General features: G+C 42.8%; 1 protein-coding gene across 5 annotated transcripts in view; it reads right to left on the reverse strand.

Moving 5' to 3' along the window:
* ATP2C1 (ATPase secretory pathway Ca2+ transporting 1) overlaps positions 1 to 21,419 on the reverse strand; it is a 138,125-nt gene that overhangs the window by 88,054 nt on the left and 28,652 nt on the right. For all 5 annotated transcript variants that reach the window (XR_013622697.1, XR_010983384.2, XM_068107945.2 and 2 more), the window contains 7 exons: positions 18,741 to 18,830; positions 18,186 to 18,221; positions 17,980 to 18,041; positions 7,324 to 7,432; positions 6,941 to 7,096; positions 6,772 to 6,840; positions 5,051 to 5,126 (listed from right to left, as the gene is read on the reverse strand). Coding sequence is in view for 3 of the 5 variants with exons in the window: in XM_068107945.2 (XP_067964046.1) it covers positions 5,051 to 5,126; positions 6,772 to 6,840; positions 6,941 to 7,096; positions 7,324 to 7,432; positions 17,980 to 18,041; positions 18,186 to 18,221; positions 18,741 to 18,830 (598 nt within the window). In the remaining 2 variants the exon portion in view is untranslated. The remainder of the gene's footprint in view (positions 1 to 5,050; positions 5,127 to 6,771; positions 6,841 to 6,940; positions 7,097 to 7,323; positions 7,433 to 17,979; positions 18,042 to 18,185; positions 18,222 to 18,740; positions 18,831 to 21,419) is intronic.

Here is a 21,419-nt window from a genome sequence, read left to right on the forward strand (position 1 = left end):
CACTCACTCACCGCAGGCAGGTTTGGTGGTCTTTCCGTCTTCTACCGACTCCTCTCTGGCCTTGCCCCCTCAGCTCTCTCTGGGCTCTGTCCCCTAAATATTCCTACAGGCCACGCAAGATCTGCCTGCAACCCTCTTATGGTTAAACTGCCAAAATCAAGACTCTCTGCTCACCTTCACTCCTTCATTCCTCTTTTCTCCCGCCTATGGAACAAACTCCCTCACTCTCTTCAATCCCACTCCACCCTCCAGGTCTTTAAAACAGCTGTTCACCACCATCTCTTATCTTCCTCCATCCAAAACCTTTATCTTTTCTACCCCCACTAATTTCACCTCAAATCCACTTTTTTGAAATACCAACTTCTGTCCTGGAAGTCCTTGGTGTCCTTGTGTTTTATACTTCTCCCACCCCCACCCTTCCCACGCCTCCTCCCCCCAAGCCCTCTCCTTCCCACACATCTCCCTGCTCTCAAATGTTGTGTTGGTGTGCTTCCCCTTCTCTCCCCATCTTGTCTTCCGCTCCCTCTTTTTATATATTTTGTTTGTCTGGTTGATTTGTTTGTGAAATAAATGTTAGCCCTCTCACGAGCCTTGATTTAGTATACAAAAAAACCCCCAAAAAAACAAAATAAAAAACAGCAACTCAGGTCCAGTCATTTATCTATATATCTACATATCTGGGCAGTGTCTGTTGTCACTGAACTAACCCCTGAAACTTTTGTTTCTGTGGTTGTGAAGTGTTTTTAATAACGTGGTGGTGGTTTTGAATCACGTGGTGGTGAGGTATTTTGAATTATGTGGTGGTGAGGTGTTTTTAAATGACGTGGTGGTGAGGTGTTTTGATTTACTTGGTGATGCGGTTTATAAAATTATGTGGTGGTAAGGTGTTTTGAATTACGTGGTGGTGAGGCGTTTTAAATTATGTGGTGGTGAGGTGTTTTGAATTACGTGGTGGTGAGGTGTTTTGATTTACATGTTGGTGAGGTGTTTTGAATTACATGGTGGTGAGATGTTTTGAATTACATGGTGGTGAGGTGTTTTGAATTACATGGTGGTGAGATGTTTTGAATTACATGGTGGTGAGATGTTTTGAATTACGTGGTGGTGAGATGTTTTAAATTGCATGGGGGTGAGGTGTTTTGAATTACGTAGTGGTGAGATGCTTTGAATTACTTGTTGGTGAGGTGTTTGGAATTAAGTGGTGGTGAGGTGTAATCGTCCCAAACTTCCAGTCTGCACCTACCTACCCCTCCTGTATGTATGTGCTGAGGGGTTCTTTGTTGAATTGTTTTTTTTTTTCAACCTAAATCTTCAACCTAAATTGCTTACAAAAATGTAATATCACAAACACCACAAAGAAATTTGTGCAAAATAATTGTTTGTATTACGATTGCTGTAAATCATGACAACACAGCAACTCAGGTACAGTCATTATCCTCAGCTAAAATAAGCCCGTTCCTCAGTAACGACGCCTGGTGAGGCGAGCGCAGCGATTCGAGCCAGGCTAGTACATATATATATATATACACACAGTCACGTGAAAAAGTAAGTACACCCCATGTAAAGTTTTGATTTTTTCAACATATTTCAACATACAGCTATTTGATCTTCATTTCAACAATATTTATAGATAAAGGTGATATACTACAACAAATATCATGAAACATTTACATTTTGTAGTCCATTGTATAATTTAAATAAACATAAATGCAAATTTTGCATGTGGAAAAAGTAAGTACATCCTTGGCTCTAATAGGTGGTATTGTCCCCTTTGGCAGAAACAACCTCAAGTAGGCGTTTCTTATAACTGTCTACCAGTCTCTGACATCGACTGGGAAAATTTTTTGCCCACTCCTCCAAGCAGAATTCTTTCAGCTGTGCGATGTTTGAGGGGTTTCTTGCATGCACAGCTCGTTTCAAATCCCCCCACAACATCTCGATGGGATTTAGATCCGGGCATTAACTTGGCCATTCCAGAACCCTTTAGTTCTTTCTTTTCAGCCATTCCTTGGTGGATTTACTGGTATGTTTCGGGTCATTGTCATGGTGCAAGGTCCCCCTTTGGTTGAGCTTCAACTGTCCGACAGATGGCCTGACATTATCCACAAGCACCCTCTGGTACAATGAAGAATTCATCGTGGATTCTATGATGGTGCGCTGCCCAGGCCCTGATGCAGCAAAGCTGCCCCAAACCATAATATTTCCACCACCATGCTTTACAGTTGGTATCAGGCTCTTGTGGTCAAATGCTGTCTTTGGTTTTCACCAAACTTGTCTTCTGGTACTGTGGCCAAAATAGCTCGACCTTTGACTCATCTATCCAGAGCACATTGTTCCAGAAGTGCTGGTCTTTGCCTAGGTGTTCATTGGCAAACTTTAGTCTTGCCCTGATGTTCTTTCTGGACAGCAAAGGTTTCCTTCTGGCACACCTCCCATGTAGATCAAATTTGTGCAGCCTCTTTCTAATGGTAGACTCGTGCACTTTGACATCAACAGTGGCAAGAGCTACCTGTAGGTCCCGTGATGACATTCTGGGGTTCTTAGAGACTTCTTTCAGCATCTTGCGGTCTTCTCTCGGGTTGAACTTTCTGGGGCGGCCTGGCCTGAACAAGTTGGCAGTTGTTTGGAATCTTTTCCACTTGTAGATGATCTTCTGGACAGTCGAATGATTGATTTCAAATTGTTTGGAGATCTTTTTAAATCCCTTCCCAGACTCGTAGGCATCTATAACCTTCTTTCTGAACGCCTCAGAGAGCTCTTTTGATCTCGGCATGGTGACGCCGCACACTTCAACAACAAAGAGCAAACCAAACTAAATGTCTGAGGTTTAAATAAGACAGGTTCCTCCAAGATCCTCTCTAACGATGTTCGAATCATTTGCACCTGAGCTGGTGCACCCGATTCTAATTTTTGGTCTAGTGGTGATATGGTGATAAATGAAGTGGTGATAAATGTAGGGGTGTACTTACTTTTTCCACATGCGAAATTTGCATTTATGTTTATATAAATTATACAATGGACTCCAAAATGTAAATGTTTCATGATATTTGTTATATTATATCACCTTTACGTATCAATATTGTTTAAATGAAGATCACATAGCTGTATGTTGAAATATGTTGAAAAGGTCAAAACTTTACATGGGGTGTACTTACTTTTTCACGTGACTGTACATATATATGCCATTTTCTCACTCTCGCTTTTTGTCTTCCTTTGGTTCTCATGCACAGCCTCATCTTTTAAGTTTCAAACTCCAAACTCGGTGTATGTGGCCGGGGCTTCATGCAGTGTTGTGGGGGTGAGGGTCGGGAGGAGGGACCGGATGACAATGCCAATGGGGTCACCTGAGAGAACCAGGTAACCATTGTTTGACGTGGATGACCCACGGCATATTTAAGTTAGCCGATGGTTTGAACAAACTTGCGAAAGCACCATGCAGAGATTATTCCTACCAAGTTACATCAAAATCAGGTGAATACTTTTTGAGAAGGAGTCAAAAGTAGCAAGGAGGAGTCTGGTAATGGTAATGAAATTTGACCTTTAAATTTCACCTACTTAAAATGCATTTTATAAATGGGATTTTCAAGGCATTAGGTCCTCAGAAGTTCTACAAAGGTTGGTGAAAATAGTACGATTAGTTGTAGCATCTTGAGGTGTTATGTGCTCCTCTCCAAACCCCGGTCACGGTGTACCTCCGAGCCTCGAGAGGAGTCACGGCAGAAAGATGTGTTCTTCTGTGTGTCAAAGATCAATGGTGAAACCACACCAATTGTTACCAACAAACAAGTATTGTATTAAGGTCACACAAGAACAACAGTACAATAACAATATTAATCAATTGTACAACCAACATATCATTCCTATGATGGTACCATCAGTTTCGTACAATATAACTCACTGTGCTCCAAGTGAGCGAAAAGAACATTCCCAATGTCTCTATCCCGGCATCAAGCCAAAGTTGGTTCCGGCTTCAAGCCAAAGTCGATCCACTCCAGTGATCGTCAGATCGATGTGGTATCGAGACCAGAATCCCGCTCGGTTGACAGTCACACTGCCAAAGATGGGCAAAGGTATCCTCAAGAGGCGACTGGGAAATCACACCTTCGGGTATGGACGTTCAACGGCTCACAAACGGCGAACCGCAAATTCCCACTCAAAATCCATGTTACCCACACCAGATTAACGTCTGGATGGTTGTGAAAATGGTTGAAGTGAGGTGAAGAACCTGGAGCGATGCGAAATCCGGCGCGAGGTAAAATGGCCAACGGTCCGTTCTCGAGACGTAACGGCACTCCAATGATTCTCTTCGGAATCAACCGCAAAACCTGTCACGCAGGTTTATCTGTCACAGCGATAACAACTCTGTCGCAGGAATCCCTTTCCCAGGAAACCCCAAAGTTCGCTAGTGACCCTCCTTCACCAGCGTTTGCTCAAAACCTCAACGCAGCTCGGCTCATTCTCCGACCTCACTCGCTCCGCCTCTTCTTTTTTTTCTCTTCTTCTTCTTCTTCTTCGCCCGGTTCCCGATCCGGTTTCCGGTTTATTTTTAAAACATTAACTTTTTTTACCTTTTGAAAACAGTAATCTCTAATTCACTTAAACGATAACAATAATAGTACATGCAACCAAAAATGTTTACAGTGGATGAGAACCACAACAACGGAAGTGACGAATCCGTAACAATCACGGGTGATGAAGGTTGTGGTCAAGTTTCATCGAAATTGTGTGTAGTGTCGAAGAAGATCCGAGTGTTGACATACTGACTGACACCTGCACAATGCTAATACCTAACCTGAACTATGTTCCATGTGAGCTAAAAATGGGTACCAATTTAAGGACAACTTGTACGTAAACAAGCCGGTTCATGAGCTTTATAGGAGGATAATGCAAGGAAAATGCCAAAACAGGTGTGCATCTCAAAATATACACCCCCACTAATCAAAATTTTCCAAAATTGCAGAAAGATCATCAAGAAAGGCAGAATGAAGCACAACATTACTCTCCATGAAGGAGTCTCAATGACCATCCTTTAGACAAAAGCATCTCTCACCAATGATGCACAGTGAGTAGAAAGACAATTGCTTCCCAAGTAGGTCCATACTTCTTTGCAATGGTGTCTTTGGAGCCTGTGGGAAGATGTGATGCTCAATAATTCCATACAGGGCATGTCCATAGCTTTGATTTTCTGTGCTGGCTTTGCATTGCACATTGAATCGCAAAGCCTGCACAGAAAAGTCAGTCATGACCAAAAGTCCAACACAAACGAAATCTGAGCTAAACAAATCATTTTTCAGCAATAAAACTCGGTGTTTGACATCATATATGACGAGGCATTCAACTATATGGTCAAATTTCTTGCATCCTGGTGCACTTAAGCATTGCAACAAATGCCCAGCAAAATGGAAAGCTATATTAATGGATGACATCTACTGGACGTTGATCGGGGTATGCTAATCACTATGGAAGGCAAGGAGAAGCTGACGTTTCCTGCATTAACCCGAGCTACGAGGTGTTAAGGTGCAAACTGTTGGCTTCTCCTTTGCTTCCCACAGCGGTCAGCATACCACGCCAATGTCCTGGTTGATTTCATCCATTGTTCTACCTGTCCGCCCACGCAGATCGATACTCGCCTTCACCAGCAAAACTAGTTCGTCATTTTGGCAAGCTATCTTAGCCAAATGATGGTGCAACATCATCCGAAAACATCTTGACCTCTTACAGGGAACAAACGATCAAGGCCAACAATTCATCAAAATATTTGAACTTATTTCTGTGGACACAAAGCACACAAGATGGCTGGTTTTTAAGAGTTGTAATAAAACATCATCCTCAAAGGTCAGCAATATAAATGAGACCCTTGAAACACTACTTGGGCTCTTCAACCTGCTCCCATCTCCCACCCCCAAACTCCAAATCCAACCACTTCCCTCTCAAGAAATGAATAACCATGGATTATTTTGTGCGACAAAGGCAACCCCATGAAGACCCATTAAAGGCATTAAAGGTTCAAGGCATTAAAAATTACTGCAGTAACAAAAGCCTGTTACAGACTCTGACCTTCGACCACTTGATGCCGAAATCTAATCAATTCTTCTTTGCATCATAATTATATATACTTATACCAAGTTTGGTTAAAATCCCATCAATCTTCACAAGTTAGCTTGGTCACAGAATTTTTACCTGACGGGACCTCTGACTTTTGTCCTCTTCACCACATAACCTAATCAATTCATCTTTGCATCATTATACATACTTGTACCAACTTTGTTCAAAATCCCCTCACTGGTTCCAAAGGTATCGCGGTAACAGGATTTTTGCCAATCAGGACCTCTGACATTTGCCCACGTGACCCCAAAATCGAATCAGTTCATCTTTACATCATTATACATACCTGTACCAAGTTTGACTTGATTCCCTTCAGCCGTTCTTAAGTTATCGCGGTAATGAAAACCTATTACAGAAAACCTATTTTAACAAGAGTCGAAACATCACAAAATTTGAACTCTTGTTAAACATCTCCCCTTTATCTACCAAAAGTTTTAACCCTTGCTAATATCCTTGGTCCATATGTGACATGCCAGTTTGTTTCCCACTGCCACATGGTTTGTCACCTTGCATGGAACTGGATTAAAAAAAGGAAAAGAAAAAATAAAATAAAAGGTGAATCGAGGGAAAGGCAAATGCTTCATGTGCATTATCATTTGCTCTATGAATTAATTTGCAAACCAAACAAGTTGTATCAAAATCTTTGAATACAGTACTACATTATACCTCTTCTGCTTGCATCATCTTGAAAATTTCACCAAACTCAGAATTCTCACCCGTACCAATTGTGATACCCTGAAACAAATGGACAATAAAGTACAACATAAATGACAGTTCAATAAAAAAAAAAGTATCAAGAGAAATTACTGTATGCTAAATAAAATCATAAAGCTACCTTTCCATGACCAACACGAACAAGACTGCCCATGAGAGCAATGTTTGAGCGAGTAGCCAATGTTCCATTATGTGGTTTGGGCTGCGTGGCTGTAGTCTTACAGCATGGCTCCGTCTCACCAGTGAAACTTGATTCATCAATGCAGAGATCTTTTGCCTGCACAAAGCCAAAATACATAAAATTGTTTCATTTATGATCTTGATTAAATTGATCCAGTTTTCATTCATGCAATCCCTTGGAGGTCGAGTAGTATGCATGCAAAGTTTGGGGCTGCTAGGTTTCATGGTTTTGGAGTTATGGAGGAGACACATACTGACACATGCACATTGCCTTTCATAATTAGATATAAAAAGGAATGTTCATGCATATGAACCTCAACGCACCTCAAATAAGCGCAAATCTGCAGGTACACGGTCTCCAGCAACTAAGCTCACCGTGTCCCCAGGTACCAGTTCACGGGCAAGCAAATCTTCCATGTGACCATCACGTATGCTGTGGAACATTTCAATGAAAAAAAGAAAGTACCGTATTGCACATTTTATCAAATGCATTGTAAAGAATTGATGCTCCTCTACCAGCATTGACACTGCATACAAAAAAAAGTATATTAAAAAAGAAAAAGAAAAAAGTGACCATCATAACTTATTTGTGACCCTTATAAACTTATTTATAGTAACCCTTATAACTTATTTGCTTATCCTCACACCCTTTTTCCTTTTCTCGATTTTCATATTCTCAATATACAGGGTGAATCAAAAGTAGCGCCCGCGCCCGATTTCTGTTTTTTCGGCTGTCAGATTCTTTCTGGGATGTCATGTTGTAAATAATTGTCTTGCAGATTATTAATTTTCTTATTTTTTTTTTTTTTTTTTTGCAGGTTATTGCTGAGAGTTTGGAAAGTTACTAAAGTTGCACCAAATTGAACCATGAATTACCTTTCAATGAATCAACGCATTGCGGCCATGAAACATTAAAACAAATGTAATGAACAACCAACGATGGCGGCACACCGTTTGGCACAGGATTTCGAAATTAACCCACCCCAGGGAAGAAACATACGATCGATTGTCGAGAAATTTGAAGCAACAGGGTCGGTAGCCACTGCAAAGAAGTCCGGTCGTCCGAAAACGACAACGAATGTAGCTAAGGCTGAAGAAGCAATCAGGAGACTGGAAGAAAGTCCGCAAAAGTCAACACGCCGTTTATCTACAGAGTTGGAAGTGAGCCAATCAAGTGTTATCCGTATCCTTCACCAGAAAAACTGGAAACCTTACATTCCACGCTTACTGCATGCCCTTCATGATGGAGATGACGACCGGCGTCTTCAATTTTACGAAGAGTTCTTAGCTAAACTTGTAGCCTGGTGTTGGCTTTGCGGTTAGGGCGCCGGCTTGGGATCCTAGGATCCTGGGTTCGAATCCCGGTCGATCGCTGAATTAACGCCAGGGGGGTTGACTCAGCCTGTCATCCTTCCGAGGTTGGCAAATTGAGTACCAGCTTGCTGGGATGAATGATCCCGGTGTGTACCCCGGTTTAGAATAGGTACCCGTATCCCTGTGCATAGTAAGAGCGTGACCAAGGGTTGGCGTCAGGAAGGGCATCCGGCCATAAAAACATTGCCTCAAACAGGGAACCATGATTGTCATGGGGCCCGCAAGGCTAACCCCCGCTCGAGCGGGGAAAATGGCCTTAAAACGATCATTCATTCATATTTTCATTCATTCTTAGCTAAACTTGACGAAGAGGACACAATGCAAGACAACATCTGGTGGTCAGATGAGGCATGTTTTAAGCTGAACGGCACAATTAACACACAATTGTGTCTACTGGGCTGCGGAGAACCCAAGAGTGACAGTTGAGAAGGAGGTAAATTTAACTGGCGTGACAGTTTGGACAGCCATATCTCCATTAGGGACAATTCCACATAAAAGATAAAAAGATCGACTGGACAACCCTCCCATCTACTTTCTCAACAATCCTCTACAAGAAGTTCTGTCGCTCAAGCGTTTGGGTCTCACTATCTTCCATGATCTTTCTTGGGAAAACCACATTTCCAAGCTGGCCTCCAAAGCCAGTCGCCGACTGGGCATCCTCCGTCGTGCGAAGTCCTTCCTTGGCACACCTGAGCTCCTCACCACATACAAGGCTTTCATCCGCAGCTCAATGGAATACTGTTCTCCCCTATGGGCCGGTGCTCCTGCCTCACACCTAGCTCGGCTTCACGCTGTTGAAACCAAAGCTTTCAGAATCATTGGAATCTCCCGTGATGAAGCTATCTCCGAGGGCCTTTCACTCACTCACCGCAGACAGGTAAGTGGTCTTTCTGTCTTCTACAGACTCCTCTCCGGCCTTGCTCCCCCAGCTCTCTCTGTGCATTGTCCCCCAAATATTCCTACAGGTCGCACAAGATCTGCCAGCAACCCTCTGATGGTTAAACTGCCGACATCTCGGCTCTCTGCTCACCTTCACTCTTTCACTCCTCTTTTCTCCCGCCTCTGGAACAAACTCCAACACTCCCTTCAATCCCACTCCTCCCTCCAGGTCTTTAAAACAGCTGTTCACCACCATCTCTTATCTTTCTCCATCCAAAACCTTGATCTTTTCTACCCCCACTAATTCAGCCCAGATCCACCTTGTTTGAAATTCCAACTTCTTTCCTGGAAGTCCTGGCAGTGTCCATATGTTTTATACCTCTCCCACCCCCCCCTTCCCATGCCTCCCCCCCCCCCCCCCAAATCCCTCCCCCTCCTACAGATCTCTCGATGTCCCTGCTCTCAGTTGTTGTGTTTGTGTTCCTCCCCCTCTCGCCCCATCTTGTCTACCGCTCCCCATGTTATATGTTTTATATGTCGGTTTGTCTTTCTGTGCGATTAATGTTAGCTCTTTCATGAGCCTCGATCTTGTATACCAAAAAAAAAAAAAAAAAATGGACCCTTTTTCTTTGAGGGATCTGTCACTGCAGAAATTTACCTGGATATGCTGCAAACCATCTTTTGGCCCAGGGTACAAGACCAGGACTGTTATTTCCAGGCAAGATGGAGCTCCACCTCATTATGAACGTCATGTTCGTCAGTGGATTGATGAAAACTTTCCCGGAAAGTGGATCGGCCGCCGCGGTCCGATCGAGCGGTCGGCACGCTCCCCAGACCTTACACCTCCAGATTTCTTTCTTTGGGGGCTCATGAAAGACTTTGTTTATCGTGAAAAGCCTCGTACCATTCAGGAATTGAAGGCTCAAATGACTGCAAAGTTTGAGGAAATTGATATCGAACTCTGCAAGCGTGTGTGCCACTCTGTGCCTGCTCGGCTGCAATTGTGCATCGATCACGAGGGAGGGCACTTTGAAAATTGCAAGTAAAACAGTTTGGTATACTTCCGTAATAATTTCCCCCCGAATAAATGGTTAGATAAACATGTCATTCATTTATTTCTACCTTCTTGTACACTAATACAAATGGCAAACAAACAATCAACTGACAGAAATATATATATATATAGAAACAGAAATCGGGCGCTACTTTTGACTCACCCTGTATGTACGGTACACAACACTAATCATACCATTGGCCTCCATAAATCTCCTGAAATGGGTCCCCTAAAATCTCAACACTCACTATTGACAGCAACAGCTGCCATTGACCACCGAGTTTCTAAAACTGTTCAAAGGAGATCCTTTTGCTCATCCGACATTTCACTTATTGCTGCTTCACCAATGAAATCCTGAAAATACATTAGATTCCCAGTGATGGACAATGGATCACCACCACCCAAAAATGTTTTTGCATCCAACCTGGGGTTCGATCTTAAACTTTTTATTCTTCACTGGTCAGCAGACTCGTAATATCAACACCTGACTGACTGGTCCTTAGATAATTCCACTGGTCTGCTTAGGTGACATTTTCATGACACGAGCCATCAATATCCATCCAAAAAGAACATGGTAAAGTGCAGCATCTTTAGCCATGCAGTTTCACGATGTAGCCACACAAGAACCTCATTGAAGAAAAAAATACAAGCCCTATAATGTTGCTTCACAGTTGAAGCACTTTAAGCCCGTCAGGAACATGGTGGAATTGAGACAGCCCAAGTCGCATTAGAGTGGGTCCTCCTAAAACCCAACTATATGACAGTTTGTATGAATTAGGGCTGACAGAATGGCCTACAAGTACGCACACTCACCTTACGATTCTTACGAAACTAATCAAAAGCAACATCCACTCCCAGCTTAGTTCAGAGGGTCATGGTCCTCATGATTGTGAGCTGAACTCTCCAGGAATTGAAGACTTTGATCCTACAAAGGCAATCTACAGGTGAAATGCTAATGGGGCCCACTCCATGAGGCCAAACCCAGGAAGAGTGGACCACAGGCCAGAATGCCTGTCTGAAAGACTGAACTTTGAGGAAAAATCTGCATTTAATGCCACAAGAAGCACCCGCTCCCTTAAACACCACCATCCGTACCATACAGATGGCGGTGAATTAACATTTATATATATATTTTAATTTATTATTATTAATTAACGGCCATAATTAATTCCACGTTCTTGTGGGGTTGGCTAGGGAAACGTTGGCCAAAGTCTTTCATGAACCGGCTGGCCAGACCTGAGTTTAGCGCAGGAATTTGGCCATGGTGCTGGCGATACCTTGCCGATTCTTCACGAAGGACACCATGAGATATTTAACGTCCAGCAACTAATGTCAGCATAGGCGACGGCCAGTTTAACGTCCATCCAAAAGACGGCACGGTGCACACATTGATGAATCACCCAACCTGTGAAACACCGGGATGAGAGTTTATAACTGGGCAGAGATTCCAACCCAGGCTAGACAACTTAGAGGCGAGTATACGTACCTCTAAGCCATCCTGGCAGCCACTGTGTTAATATTATTATGCCATTATGTGAGGTTATATTATTATTATGCCATTATCATGCCAATTTGGGGTTATAATAATTTTGACCAAAAAAAAAAAAAAACTAACTTGGATGACATAAAAGTTGGAGTCAGGATCAAAGTAAGATGAATCATTGAATCAACAACCGAGGTTTTGCTGATGATACCACTCTGTTGGCAGAAAGTAGAGGACTTCATGAAATTGCTGGAGACAGTGAAGAAGAAAATTGAAAAAGCATGTCTTTCTTTAATCCTGAAAAAACAAGGCAAATGTGGTCAACTGAGACTAAAGATGTGTCCAGATTGGGAGACGATTAGGTGGATATCGTGGAAAATTTGATCGAAGATTGAAGTGAGTGGAGTGTGTGGAGGAGACATTAATACATGGTGAGCATTTGGGAGAACCAGCAACGTCAGAACAGTATCTGGAGAGACAGAGATGCAACAATACAAAAACGAGAGCAAAGTCAATGGCACACCATAGTGATGACTGATGAGCATAGAATTCCTCAAGGATGTCGCGTTTCCGCCAAATTACTTTCATTTTAGTGTTACACAACATTAGCGACGACGGTTTTCAAAAGGCATGACATGCAGCAAAGAGTACTGTAGTTTGTGGTTATATAATTATATACACTACTCACAATAAGTTAGGGATATTGGCAGGTTCTTCGGTGTGGTTGATTTTGTGTATTAATTATGTTGAAAAACGTTGTTGGTCCTAATTCTATGGTTATTAATGTGTGAAAAAACACAGCATTCTTGATTTCAATACCATAACCCTAACCCCTATAAAAAAATGAACTCACTCCCACAATATCCCTAACTTATTGTGAGTAGTGTATGTATATAAAAAAATTTGTTTATATAGATATTAATTTTTTTGGGGGGGGGAATTTTTTTGGGGGAGGAATTTTTTTATTATTATTTCCAGTAGGTGCGCCGCATGAAATGCCACGATAAGCTATTTATACACCTCAACACTGAGTTTGTCCAAAGTGGAAACCCCCTTGAGAAGGGGAGGGGGGAGTGAAGTCGCTACAACTTCCATCGTGTGACCCCGAGTGCCACTGGTAAGTTTGCTTGAGTTTGGATAAGTAACAACCGAATGTATGGTGGTCAAACAGCCAGACAACAAATTGCGTATTTTAGGATGGCGGGTACAAGTTATAGGTCAGAAAATTCCGCTGCTGCACAGTGTGGTCCTTCACCTGGAGGCTAGGTACATATGGACATTAATGTTGCTTTGACAACCAACAGCCCAGATTGACACTTGAATTCTGAAACTGTACCATTTGTGCTTTTGTATAAATTTTGGAACTGTTATGTAGTTACCCATTTCAATTATACGCACAAATACCCTCATGGCTGTGGTTTCAGTCCTCATGGTGGCTCACAGTGAGGTTTTGGTATGGGTAGCAAGAGTGGTCTGGTCTTCTTGGAAGCTGTGACACCAGGTCTCACTGTTTGCCATCATCGCGTGTGGATGTTGTGTCAAATCTAAATTCTACACTATAAACAAATTCATGCATCCAGATGTTCCTTTGAACAGTGATCATTGGTTTCCTAATTGAAGAGTAGTGAGATATGTAAAGTGACAAAAAAGAAGTAAGAAAAGAAAATGAAATGAAAATTTAAAATATTGTGGGTTAATTGGCAGATAAATACAAATAATCTATTGCGTTTATGATAAAGTGGTTGAGCTTGAAAGTGGTTGGATGTCAATGAAAGCTAGTCTGTTGGGAGCCGTTGGTGAGGTATGTGGATGGACAAAAGGACCACCGAGGCACTCGGAAACATGGTGGTGGGATGATGAAGTTGGAAAGAGGATTGATGAGAAGAGGAAGAAGTTCAAGGAGTGGCAGAAGGCGAAGGGTACGGGAGCAGAAACAGCAGAGCATGAAAGTTATAAGGCAGCCAGGAAGGCTGCAAAGAAAAATGTAGCAAAGGCGCAGGAGGCATGTAGGAAAATGTTCGGAGAACGCTTGGATTCGGAAGAGGGTCAGAAAGCAGTATTCAGGATTGCAAAGCAGATAGCTAAAGAGAGGTGTGATGTGATGGGGGTGAGTTGCTTGAAGGATGAAGTGGGACAAATCGTTGTCGACCCAGATGGAATTAAAGGAAGATGGAAAAGATATATGGAAATGCTGTTGAAAACAGAGAATGAATGGGATGGCAACATAGAGAGTAACCCAGTTTTAGGACCGGCAGGAGAAGATAACTGAGAAGGAAGTTGAGGAAGCGATAATAGCAATGGAGTGGAAAAGCGGGAGGGCCGACGGGAGTTGTGGGAGATATGTTGAAAGCAGCAGGAAGTTGGGGTGTGAAGAGAATGACAGAGATCTGTAATCTGGTGGTGAAAGAAGGCCGCATTCCAGTGGATTGGGAACTGAGTACCCTCGTCCCTCTATACAAGGGGAAAGGTGACCCTCTGGAGTGTGGCTCGTACCGAGCGAAAAAGTTATTGGAGCATGGAATGAAGGTATTGGAAAGGGTGTTGGAGAGGAGGATAAGGAAGAAAGTGAAGATCGACGAAATGCCGTTTGGATTTATGCCAGGAAGAGGAACGACAGACTCGCTTTTCATTGTGAGGCAGTTGCAGGAGAAGTACATGGAGAAGAGGAAGAAGTTGTTTCTTGGGTTTGTTGATCTGGAGAAAGCATTCGATAGGGTTCCACGCAAAGTATTGACATGGGCATTGAGGAAGTTAGGAGTGGAGGAATGGTTGAACAGAGTAGTGATGGCAATGTACAAAAGAGCGCGCACAGTTGTAAGGACGAAGGACGGGAACAGTGGTGAGTTTGAGGTGAAGGTGGGAGTGTATCAGGGGTCGGTACTAAGTCCACTACTATTTGTAGCTGTGATGGAGGTGCTGGCTCTGAACGTAAAGGAGGGTTTACCGTGGGAGTTGTTGAATGCAGATGATCTGGTGTTGATTGCGGAAAGTATGGATGGACTGAAGGAAAAGATGAACAAGTAGAAGGAATGTATGGAGACAAAAGGTCTGAAGGTGAATATCGGAAAGACGAAGGTGATGGCAAGTGGTAAAGCATGTGGTGAGGTGGAAAGAACTGGGAAGTGGCCCTGTGCTGTGTGTAGGAAGGGTGTCGGAGTGAACTCCATTCAATGTACAATGTGCGCTGAGTGGGTTCAACAAAAATGTAGTGGTCTGAGAGGGTCATTAACCAGTGTGGCAGCTACATTCAAATGTAAGGTGTGCACAGAGGGAGCTGCAGATGGAGAAAATGCTGAGTTGGATCTTGGAGACGGCGTGAAGCTGGAAGGTGTGAAAACATTTTGCTACCTCGGAGACATGCTGAATGGAGAAGGTGGATCAGACTCGGCAACGGTTGCTAGAGTGAGATGTGCATGGAAGAAGTTTCGGGAACTGAGTGGCGTGCTGATGATGAGGGGAGTGTCGTTGAAGCTGAAGGGAAAGGTGTATGCTGCATGTCTGAGAAGTGTTATGATTTATGGGAGCGAGACATGGGTAATGAACGTAGAGCAGCAACGAAGGTTGGAAAGGGTGGAAATGTGAATGGTTCGACGGATGTGCGGAATGTCGTTGAGAGAGAGGAAGACAAATGATGAATTGTGAAAGATGATGGGAATGGAGCCTGTGATTGATGCTGTGAAGAGGAACAGGTTGAGATGGTTTGGTCATGTGTTGAGGAAGGATGAAAGTGACTGGTTGAGAAGAGTGATGGAAATGAATGTAGAAGGAAGTAGAGGACGGGGAAGACCGAGAAAGACTTGGCTAAAGATGGTCGAAGAAAAATGCGGGCATGGGGGTTAACAAGGAGAGATGCAGAAAATAGAGCAAAATGGAGAAGACTGTCATGGGGACCGCAAGGCAAACCCCCGCTCTAGTAGGGAAAATGGCCTTTAAAATGCATGTTGTTGTGTTGTTGTTTATGATGATTAATCTGTTTTGATGGCTGTTCTCATCAAAATATGGCACCTCTGCACACCAGTGGTCCAGTTTACTGAATTTACTTGCAGGTTCGATACAAATATTTTTTGGTGGTGGAGATCTTTGTGCTTCCATCAAAGGAATTCAAAGTTGGTTTTCGAATCTGTGGGGAAAGCACATTTTATCATTATTTACCAAACTAGGGCATGCCCGTACGATATATATGCCCGTACTATATATATATCTAAAATTATATCCCCCCCCTCTATTTACATGAAATGGTTTGGTCCATTCGCAACGCCAAAGCGAACGGCGAACGGCTTGCGAGTACGGTGACAATCCCCCCCCTCTATTTACATCAAATGGTTTGGTCCATTCGCAACGACCACAGAACCCCCCCCCTCTATTTACATGAAATGGTTTGGTCCATTCGCAACGCCAAAGCGAACGGCGAACGGCTAAATCGCCATAGCTCGGTAAGTACTTGTCCGATTAATATGAAACCTTGAAAAGGCACATCCTCGGGTCCCCAGCAATATACCTGGCAAGTTTAAAGTATATCGGACCCGTGGTTGTCGAGAAACAGCGGTCACAGACAAACATACACACATACACACATACACACATACACACATACACACAGAGATTAATGGAATTATAGATAGACTAGGGCATGCCCGTACTATATATAAGCTAGGACGTGCCCGTACGTGGGTGCCCGTTCCTTGCCAAAAAAAAAAAAAAAAAAAAATTTGTGTAGGGGTGTGTGTGTGTAAACATCCTAGGGCGTGCCCGTACGTGGGTGCAAAAAAACATGCGTGCAAACAACAACAACAAAAAAAAACTTTGAAACCACGTGGCAGTAACGACCACAGAACCCCCCCCCCTCTATTTACATGAATGGTTTGGTCCATTCGCAACGACCACAGAACCCCCCCCCTCTATTTACATGAAATGGTTTGGTCCAAAGCGAACGGCTTGCGGTGTTTGGTAAAGAAATCGCCATAGCTCGGTAACTACTTGTCCGATTAATTTCAAACCTTGAAAAGGCACATCCTCGGGTCCCCAGCAATATACCTGGCAAGTTTCAAGTATATCGGACCGGTAGTTGTCGAGAAACAGCGGTCACAGACAAACATACACACATACACACATACACACATACAAACACACATACACACATACACACAGAGATTAATGGAATTATAGATAGACTAGGGCATGCCCGTACTATATATATGCCCGTACTATATATCTATCTAAAATTATATCCCCCCCCCCTCTATTTACATGAAATGGTTTGGTCCATTCGCAACGCCAAAGCGAACGGCGAACGGCTTGCGAGTACAGTGACAATCCCCCCCCCCCCCTCTATTTACATGAAATGGTTTCGTCCATTCGCAACGACCACAGAACCCCCCCCTCTATTTACATGGAATGGTTTGGTCCATTCGCAACGCCGGCACACGCGATCGTTCGCTGCTCTCTGATTGGTTGAATCGTTTTTTGGACATAGCTCGGTAAGTAATTGTCCGATTAATATGAAACCTTGAAAAGGCACATCCTCGGGTCCCCAGCAATATACCTGGCAAGTGAAAAGTATATCGGACCCGTGGTTGTCGAGAAACAGCGGTCACAGACAGACAAACGTACAAACGTACAAACGTACAGAGATTACTGGAATTATAGATAGATGAGCATTAAAAGTTCGCTGAATCTCCATTGAACAGAGAAAAATTGATGTATATTGCCAACTGTTGTTGGCAATGGTGAGTGCTGAGGTTTCAGTTAACCTATATCTCTGAGACTTTGGTCATGTGTCATTGGTCCTGGATTATGGTGAAAATCATGCCTTGAGAAATTCCAAGTGATGTGGATATTTGGCAATCTTAAAGCAACTTTCCTACACCATAAAAAAGGGGTGGAGGAAGCAACATTTCAGAGCATGGTATCACGGGGAACAATAAAGCTGACCTGCGTAGGTCATGTACTTCTGGAGTGAGTGGTACTGGTAGACAACTAGTTTTTAAAGATCCCACAGTACATTAATGGGAAACCAACAAAAAAAACAACAACAGACAATGCATACCAATGGTCTGCTTAATGGCCTGCTTTGTATTAGCACTATGCATGACTATCAAAATGCAGTAAATTGGTGAGATGCCAACATGGGTCACATATTATGGGTCAAATGGCCTCTTATGTACAAGATCTCATACAAAATTAAGCTCACCAATGACATACTGGAGGGACCAACTTTGTAAGTTCTTCCAAGGACTTCTCCGATCTGTATTCCTACATTTAAAAATAAAAAACATCAAATGGACGATTGAAAGCCAAAAGGGAGGTAAATATTTTGTTGCACATCTTTCTCACAGTGTATTTGTATACCATGCAAACATAACAAAAAACGATTTTAAATACAGAAAATGGACATACCTGGACAAAAGCAACTGTGACCACAATAAGCAATGCCTGCAATCATACAACAGCATTAGGTGAAGACTACTCAAGCGTCCTTTGAATAATCACTCATATACATGATATATATATATATATATATATATAGATTCCAACTCCAAAAGTGATCTTTGAAATGAAAGCATCAATAATTCCTTTGTGCTATTCAGTCTGGAAGTTGGTGCATGTTCTAACCACAAACCTTCCAGACTCACAATGGACACACTAACCATTCCACTATCGAGTCAAGTTAAAATTCATGCAGATCGAGGCAAATAGGCCCATCAAGACTGTGCATTTCCATGCTTTATCCCTTTTAAATGCCGAGCATCAAGCAAGGAAGAAGCACATCCCATTTTTAAAGTCTATGGTATGATTTCAAACCGCTGACCCCCCCCCCCAGAATTAGAACTGATGCTCCAACTAATGCTCTGATGCTCTGATGCTCTGATGATCCCACAGAGTCGGGTTTAAACATTGTATGCCTAAAGATGCTTAGTAAGGTAAAGCCCGTTGAATTTGGCAGGCACTCACCACTGTGATACTGACTGCATCATCAATTTGCTGCATGACGACACTAATGACAGCAGAAGCCAACAGTAATCTGATCAGAGGATTCTTGAACTGGAACAAACGGTAAAAAAGAAAAGCATATCGAATATCTAGTGAGAGCTTCAGTGAGATGCAAGTGTCTTATTCCTGTTAAGAAAACATATCGTTAAAATAGTACTCATATTCATTACAAAGTAAGTGCTTTGAGCACAATGTATCAACAACATGACAAGAATACACATCCCCAAATAATACAAAATGATGAGCAGAAATGGAATGAAACAGTCATCAAATTGCAAGATTGAAGCAAGGATCACGACTCAGGAGAATAAAGGAATGAGTTCCTAAAATGAAACGAGGTCACCACAAGTCAACGGAGTTTGGCAAATAGACTGGACTCGGTATTAAAAGGTCATTTAATGTTTTTATTAATGTAAATAAATAATTCCCGTTACAACTGAACAGAATTTTAAAAAAATATTACACCAGATGTTGGAAAAATTAGACTTGAGCAAGACATGAAAGGGCATGAAATTATATAAACTAGAACGGGCACTCGGTAGAGCGCATACCTTCGCCGCAGCTACTGTTCTGTACTTGGCATGGGAGTGTAGGGAACAGAACAACAAAAATACGATTTTGACCTTTTCGTGACCTTGACCTTGACCTTTGACCCGATTGCTCCCAAAATCTAATCAAATGTGTCCCGTATAATAACCAATCATCCCACCAAATTTCATGCAATTCGGTTGAATACTTTTTGAGTTATGCGAATAACATACACACACACACACAGACATACAAATAAATACACAGCGATCAAAACATAACCTTCCGCTTTTGCGAAGGTAACAAACAAAAAAGGTATAGCACATCAAACACCCAGCCGGGTCCATTGGACCATACCTAGGCATGATTGTGTTAAGATACGAGCAGACAATTTTGTTTTATTATAATACAAGTATGGAATGTAATTATGCTGATGGAGAAGCAGAATAACAAAGGACAAATGGTCAGCAAACAGAAAAGGGGGCAAAGGGAAACAGTAGGACGAGAATATATGGATGCATCACACAAGGGGAATCGTCGTTGAAAGAGTCTCTGTGGGTCGGGTCAAGCTCAGTGGTACATTCAAACAGACCGTGTGGCAGTCATACAAATCATTCTAAAATGTGCTCATACCCTTTGTTTATAGTACAGAGTGGGCCAAAATATGTACCCAATTTCAAATTTCAAATTTCAAAAAAAATTGAATGAACTCCGATATGAGTGTGAAACAAAAACCACACAAAAGAAAGGCACTCGTCATATTGCATACCGCTGCCAGGTTGGACAGTGGTTGTTTTTTTTATGTTGGAGGCTCCAGTCAGAGACTATATAATCCTCATCGAGGCCAGGCCTTAAATAAAATAACTGCATAAAGAGAAATAAAAGAGAGAATGTAAAGGTGAAGAGTAAAAATGAATATGAAACCTATATGGTGAAAAGTGTATGAGGTTTGTTTGTAAGAAAGACATTGAAGCCCGGTAGCTGTAGTTTGTGCGAGACAAAGTAAGACTCGCAATCCTGACACGGAGAGTGTAAGATGGTTCCAGGCACAACTTTAACGCTCCTAAGTCCAAAGGGAAGTACGACCCTCAGCGATTGCTGTCGATGACCTACTACCTAGAAATGCGGTCCAACACGATGGGTGTTTTTTTAAGAAGACATGATCCCCTTATTGGATGGCCATTGCTCCCGAAGGGAGCTCATCCACCATTGAACAGGTATTGTTTTTAGTCATGCAGGGTGTCACAGTCACCCTCCCCACTGGCAAGTCAGTGAGGATGGTTGGTTTAGTCGCCACGTGGCACTCTTCTCCATGCCATGTGGGACTCTTCTTCATGCCATGTGGGACTCTTCTTCATGCCATGTGGGACTCTTCTTCATGCCATGTGGGACTCTTCTTCATGCCATGTGGGACTCTTCTTCATGCCATGTGGGACTCTTCTCCATGCTCCCAACTTGCATGGTTAGGTTAGAGCAGAAATACACTATCTAACCTGCACTGCATAGCCTGGTATTGGCTTAGCGGTTAGGGTGCAGGCTTGGGATCCTAGGATCCTGGGTTTGAATACCGATCAATTAACACCAGGGGGGTTGACTCAGCCTGTCATCCTTCCGAGATCAGCAAATTGAGTACCAGTTCACTGGTAATTCCCTGTGTGTCGCAAGAGGTGACTAACAGAGTTGGCGGCAGGAAGGGCATCCGGCCATAAAACATCGCTTCAAAAAGGGGACCAAGGTGCCCGAAAAAGGCCAACCCCTGCTCTGCGGGGGGAAATGGCCTCAAAAGGTGGTTCTAACCTGCACTGCATCATCAGCACAGCCATGCAAAAAGAATACAACCTGCAGCAATTTAATGCATATGAGAGTAGACACATTTAGGTGCATGCACAGTGCACACTCATTTTAAGCAGCTGTCGAATCATTTTATCTGTTTATAAACTACAAACTACTGTTTGTAGTTGCTCTAAAAAGTACTTGCCATATGATGTAATTATGCGCAGATGCAAATAATGTACAATATGTATTAAGTAGTATAAAGCCCGTCAAAAATGATGAGTTGGAACAGTTTTTGACGGTACAGCGGCGTGAGCATGCCGAAGTCTGAGCCTAGTG

This window comes from Myxine glutinosa, chromosome 2 (genome assembly GCF_964187855.1).
Source record: "Myxine glutinosa chromosome 2, kmMyxGlut1.1, whole genome shotgun sequence".
NCBI lineage: Eukaryota > Metazoa > Chordata > Myxini > Myxiniformes > Myxinidae > Myxine > Myxine glutinosa.